At 34.5% G+C, this 6,427-nt stretch overlaps 1 protein-coding gene across 1 annotated transcript in view; it reads right to left on the bottom strand.

Annotated features, from left to right (window-relative positions):
- LOC106875803 (phospholipid-transporting ATPase ABCA3) overlaps positions 1 to 6,427 on the bottom strand; it is an 89,360-nt gene that overhangs the window by 65,133 nt on the left and 17,800 nt on the right. Inside the window, exon 2 of the mRNA XM_052968181.1 lies at positions 3,263 to 3,591. Coding sequence (XP_052824141.1) covers positions 3,263 to 3,548 — 286 coding nt within the window. The 5' untranslated portion in view covers positions 3,549 to 3,591. The remainder of the gene's footprint in view (positions 1 to 3,262; positions 3,592 to 6,427) is intronic.

The raw sequence follows: 6,427 nt of genomic DNA, 5'->3' as shown, positions 1-6,427 counted from the left end.
ATTCTTGCTTAATGCTTAAAATTCTTTAAAAATGAAACCAAACCTCCACACCACATTCAGTTGGGACACCCTGTATCACTTATACTTATTTTACAAATCATAATATTTATTGCTTATTTACAGTTTATACAACATTTTCATGAAACTAATTGAGGCATCGAATTTAGAAATATTTTACAGGTTTCATTGTTTATGTTCAATTACTTTGAATATTGATTTTTTGTGTGTCCAATTTCTAATTTTTGTACACAATATCACTTTTATACTTTGACATGTGAGTAGAACTCATGTTTGGAAATCTCATGACATACTTAGATTGTTGAAAAAAAAATCGATAATAGGGCCCCTCCAATGGAGCCTTCTATCTACTACATATTACTAATATTTTATTTAAACAACCCAAGGGAAATAACCCATACCAGCTGCAGTTTTTAGCAAAGGGATCAATATTTGATTCTCATGATCAGCCGACCTAACTCTGCATTTCACTACTCAGTTTTGAACTGCTAAACATTATTATTGCACTTCCTTGATTTGAATCTAGACACCCCAATACTGTTAACCACTCATAAGAATTTGTACCTCTGCTCTTTACTTCTGAGGAATCTGTCTGAAGCTCCAATCCACCTTACCCTCTATACACAACACACTTCTACTTGCTTCCAGTCCAGCATCTCTACAATCTCTCCATGCCTAATTTTCATTACAGAAACATTAATGGTAGTAACTCTATAATTTTGTATCTGAGAGGAAGGAGGGAATTTCTAAAGGTGATTGTTATTTGATATCTATTTTCTCCATCTAAAAGGAAGAGTTGGTGGTGGAATCATTTCATGACTGTCATGGGAATCTGACAAGTGGTTGAATGTCTTCATCTGAGTTCCTCCACCACCATGCACAGCACTAATGCAATAAATGTTAATCCTCTCTAAAGATAATATTATATTTTGATTATATATGCTGCTAGGGACAAATTAATGGTGCATATAATCTAAACTGATATCATGTGACTTGCTTGATAAATAATTAATTCTAAGGCAAGAGATCTGTCTCCAACCATTTTCAACTAATACTTTTTTCTTTTGCAAAAGCTATCTTACTAGCATAATTAGAGCAATCTAAAAACAAGTATTTTCATGTTATAACAGATTTTCTTTCTCTGTTTACATAGGTAATATCTGCTTCCATAGGTAAAGAGAGTTACAACTATGTGACAGTTCAATTGCTCAGTTTTGTTCATTATATACTAAGCTATATGTTCTAAAGCCCCTTAACACTTAATGGCCAAATTCACATAATTGTAAATATATTCCATAAGATATATATTCACTAAAGAAAGTGGTAGAGCACTTCTTAATCAATGAAAGTATCATTAGATATTGTTGCTAAGCACAAATCTTCTCAGGGTATATCTTGACAAAAGACGATCATCTTTATGTTAACTTGAGATACTTGAGATAAGGATAAATCTTCAGTGGTTCTTAATAACCTACTGTTTTATAGGATATGCTAATCCGATTTCAGGATTATTTAGAAAATCTATAACCACAGTATGATTCCAGCAATTCAATCAGCCACCATACTAATTATTATTAGTTTCTTCGGCATACCATATCTGACACAAGATCACCTCCTCCAGATGATTCAAACCCAGAACCTACATCTAGTTTCTTTATAATTATTTTAACACTATACATTGTTTTAACACAAATTCTATAATCTATTAATATCTTACTGTTTCAAACAACTGCAAGTAAATAAAAGCTCCATAACACACTGTGTTTAGAAATTGGAGCTAAGGAGTCAATTATCTCAAAAAAAGATTTTATTGTTATTTCCTGGTTTTATTATCAAACATACAATCATAAATTTATTTTATTTTTTATGGCTTAGATAAATGAGGAAGGTAGTAGCCTCTGAAACTAGTGTGAGAAAATAAGAAAGTTTGGCATGGGTTGGATGGTTTGACTGAGGACTGGCGAGCCAGATGGCTGCACCAGGCTCCAATCTGAAACTCTGCCAGATCAGATTGGAGCCTGGTGCAGCCATCTGGCCTGCCAGTCCTCAGTCAAACCATCCAACCCATGCCAGCATGTAAAGCGGACATTAAACGATGATGATGATGATGATCCTTAGACTGGAAATCAAACTTGAATATCTGCAACAGAGATGACGCTAAAGGATTCAAGGACCAGGTAATGGCTTCTTTAAATCAAGAAGAGGTACATTATATCTAACAGACCTCCATGTAGTTTCCACCAATTTAATTTCATTTGCGAGGCTTGGGTTGACTCAAGGTTATGGTAGAAGACACTTCCGTAAGAGGCAGCACTGTAGCACTAAACTACATGAGTGTAAAGTGATCTTTTTAGCCACACAACCATCTTTCTATCTGTGATTAAAATCAATGAAATAACAGCTGCCAGGTGTTCAAATTACATCCTTAAGGCAAAACGGCCATGGCTGAAATACTGCTGCTCATAGAGCTGTTTGATCAGGATTGACCAAGATTTATACAACAACTAAGACAATATTTGAATATTGTTCTTCATACCAATCCATCTGTATTGAAAGTGATCACACCCTGATACAAAAACAGGGAGAAACTTCCTATTTAACAGAATATTTCTATATAACCACAACTGATTTTTTTCTCATTTAATTTTTATTCAAATTTTTGTCAACACTCATTATGTCCAACCTAAAACTATTTACTCAGCACTTATAACCACAAACTCTAAAGATACCAACATCCTCCTTTTAAATGCTTGTTGCCAATCAGTCCTATACCTTTCCACCTTCATCATCACCTTTCCACCATCATTTTGCAGTCATGTACACCTCCTCAGTCATTTTATCTGTCACTGCTCTACTTCTACCCCTTCATCTGCTCACTTGCTCCACTCTTCTGTCCATATGCTCTAAGCAACAACATCAGACATTCTCACCATCTTGCTTCCTCTCTCTGCAAGCTTGAATTCACCTATAATGTAGTTTTGAATATCAATCATCGTAACTAACAGTTCTTAGATTTTCATACCAATACCAAAGTGCAGAAACTCCACCAATTTGCTGGTCAGTCTCTAGTGATTCTCAACTGACAAGCTAGCAAACAAAGACAGCTAGATGCCCTTCCTAACGCCAACCAGCTGTAGGAAGTCATTTCCCAATATTTATGACCATAGATAAGGATAGACATGGAAACAAATTCAAGATAGTGATAGGTTAAAGTATGATAGATTAATTTAAAATTTTGACCTACCTTTACTTTTTATGTTCTGTGTTCTTTGCATCCAGTCCATAATATCATTTTCAAAAGAATTGTTTGGTGCATAAACAATACTCGTGATTTCCTTTTCTGTTATATTACATGGCTCCCATGTTGTAATTTGTGCATAGTTCTCTGAATCAATAATATTTCGAATTCCCATGAGTAATACCATGAAAATACATGGCAAAAGAATTTCAGCTAGGGATAATATATGTTTTCGCTTGATAACAATCCAGTTCTTCCATAAAACTAGAAATATGTTATGCAGTTTTGACATAATGGGAAAGTTTAGCAGACTCCTTTTAACTTCAAGTCATACACTGTGTAAGAGAGAAAATAGAAAGAAACAATTACAAATTTAGTGCAAGGAAAGCTGCTCACATCAGTTCTTTTAAGAAATAGTTTTGACATATTTATCATCTTCATAATTCAATGTCCACTTTTTCCACACTTGCATGGGTCAGATGGAATTTGTTGAAGCAGGTTTTCTACAGCGAGATGCCCTCACTGCTGCCAACAGCCATGTGTTTCAAAGAAAGGTCATATTTCCCCAAAGCTTTTCATGGAAAACTAGAAACAAACAACTTTGCTTATATTACAACGATATTCATTTATAATTACATGATGTCTAGACAAGCACACGTGCACACACACATACACACACGATAAACTTTTTTTAGTCTACCTTTATCAAATCCAGTCACAGGACTTTGGTCAGCCCCAGGCTATAGTGGAAGATATTATCCAAGGTGCAGTGCAGTGGTACTGAACCCAAGACCACATTGTTGGGAAGCAAGCTTCTTAACTACATGGTATGGCTGTGCCTATTACAAAGTAGTAAATCATATACAGAATACATATTGGTACCAATTTAAAGGCAACTAACACACTTGAGAATAAATTTGATAAATATTAGGGAAAGATTCATTCAAACAAAGTTGAAATTTACAGTCTTTATTTATAGAATCTAGTTTGGGGTTCATAAATTCTGTTGGGATCAACTTGTCCTTTCATCTCTCCACAAACAAGAAAATATATAGTAATAATGTGCTAAGTCAAGTAAATGAACTACTATGTTTAATGATGAATAAGTTAACGATTTTACAAATCTCAGAGGTCCATTGGGCTTGTACTTAATTCCAGCTTCTGTAGTACTAAGCAAATGAAGTCACTTACAAGTACTACTGGTAACATGTAGTCTAGTACAACTTGTCTCATGGTCAGGTTGTTGGTGGCTAAACCAGTTCCCCACCAAATCTGCTTCATGAAGAGTTCTAGAACCCCAAAAGGACAAAAACAATACCTGTCAAATGGATAGATAAACCTAATATAAGGTCAAGTCAGTAACCATCTTGCAATAATGTATGGACTTAGAAATCTAGGTTTGTGTCCAGCATGCTGTGAGACAACTGAAAGTGAGGCAGCCTTTAGATATTGTTAAAGCACGTCTCTAAAAGGAAGCACTGTTTTCGCAACCACACTAGTGACATATATCCACTGACTAAAAATCACCCTCTACCTACCTACATTCTTTTAGTGAACCACTAAAAAACAGTCTTATGACCCGAAACTGACACACCTAAATACAATGCACCTGTTTACAAAGTTCAGCATGCATGAATAGATTCTGGACAATAACATAGGCTCAAATTTAATTCAGAAAAATTTCTCCACAACATCAATCCATCACAACATATCCTGAACCCTAATTACCATTCAACTGAATCCCACGTACTTGAGAAAAAAATTTATCTCAGCAGAATATATAAAGCCAAAGTTAAATTAAATGCATCACAGTCTGATGATGATTTAGCTAGCTGAAACTTCAAAGTCACCGACAATATTATTCTTGTTAAAGAATAATAAATATATAGACAGATATATAGTTATGTGGAGAATAGAGAAACAAACACAAGAAGAAGCAAGTCAACTGGGCTAGTTAGCCATTGATTTAATTATGTGGAGGTTATATAATGAGTCATTTACGAACGTTTCGATGTGCCAAATGGTTTGGCAGATCTCTTCAGAATGTTGAGGAGTATGTTAGAGTTCATGGTGTGAGAGTTGCAGTAGAAACAGTTAGTGGATATAGTAATGCATATGGTGGTATAAGAATAGAGTTAGGTAAAGTTAGTCTTACATTTTAGTTGAAGTTGTGTTAGACAGATATATATACATATATATGTGGGTTCTTTTAGCACCACCTTAAAGGGTTTCAGTCAAAGAAATCAACCCCAGGACTTATTTTTTGTAAGTTTAGTACTTATTCTATCAATCTCTTTTGTCAAACCACTAAGTTACGAGGACATAAACCCACCAACACCAAATGTCAAGCAGTGGTGAACAAACAAAGACACTCACTTCAGAAATGTAACTACACATGGCTTGTTGATGATTTTTTCCTTATTTCTCTTTGGACATCCTTCTTTCTAACAAAGAGCAATGCTTGAAACATTAATAACTTTCTCCTTTCACTGAGCATCAGATTAATATCTTGTGCACTTCCTCACATTCGTTTATTTATTTATTTTTTTTCTATTTTTTAATTGTTTCTTCTTTGAATTGACTATATATATATATATATATTTATATAAGGGGCATTACTATAGAATAATGCCACACACTGGACTTCCTGATATATTCTTGTAAAAGATTTTTATCCTTTTTTGAATTTATATATATATATATATACACACGATGGGCTTCTTTCAGTTTCTGTCTGCCAAACCCAATCACAAGGCTTTGATTGGCTTGAGGCTATAGTAGAGGACACTTGCCCAAGGTGCTACACAATGGGACAGAACCTGAAACCATGTGACTGGGAAGCAAACTTCTTACCACATACCCATGCTTGCATCTACCATATAGCCATACCTCCGCCTAAAGTTGCCAGTAGGTGGCCATGTTAATAAATCCCAATAACCTTCAGATACAAGCTGATTGCTCTACCATTAAGCTAAAAATATATATGCATATATATATATATATATATATAGTATACAAGAAATGAGGGCAGGGAATCGTCAATTAATAATAAAATTAACAATTAACAATTTTGCCAAGTAGTTCAGTATGAAATAAACCTTTATCGGTAAGACCATTTATCATCATAAATATAAGGGATTAGCAATTGAGTTGCTTCTCCAAAAAGAAGCA

The sequence above is a fragment of the Octopus bimaculoides genome, chromosome 5 (genome assembly GCF_001194135.2).
Source record: "Octopus bimaculoides isolate UCB-OBI-ISO-001 chromosome 5, ASM119413v2, whole genome shotgun sequence".
In the NCBI taxonomy this organism is placed as follows: Eukaryota; Metazoa; Mollusca; class Cephalopoda; order Octopoda; family Octopodidae; genus Octopus; species Octopus bimaculoides.
The sequence above is the reverse complement of the archived record's forward strand: the minus strand, read 5'-3'. Positions and strand labels throughout refer to the sequence as shown.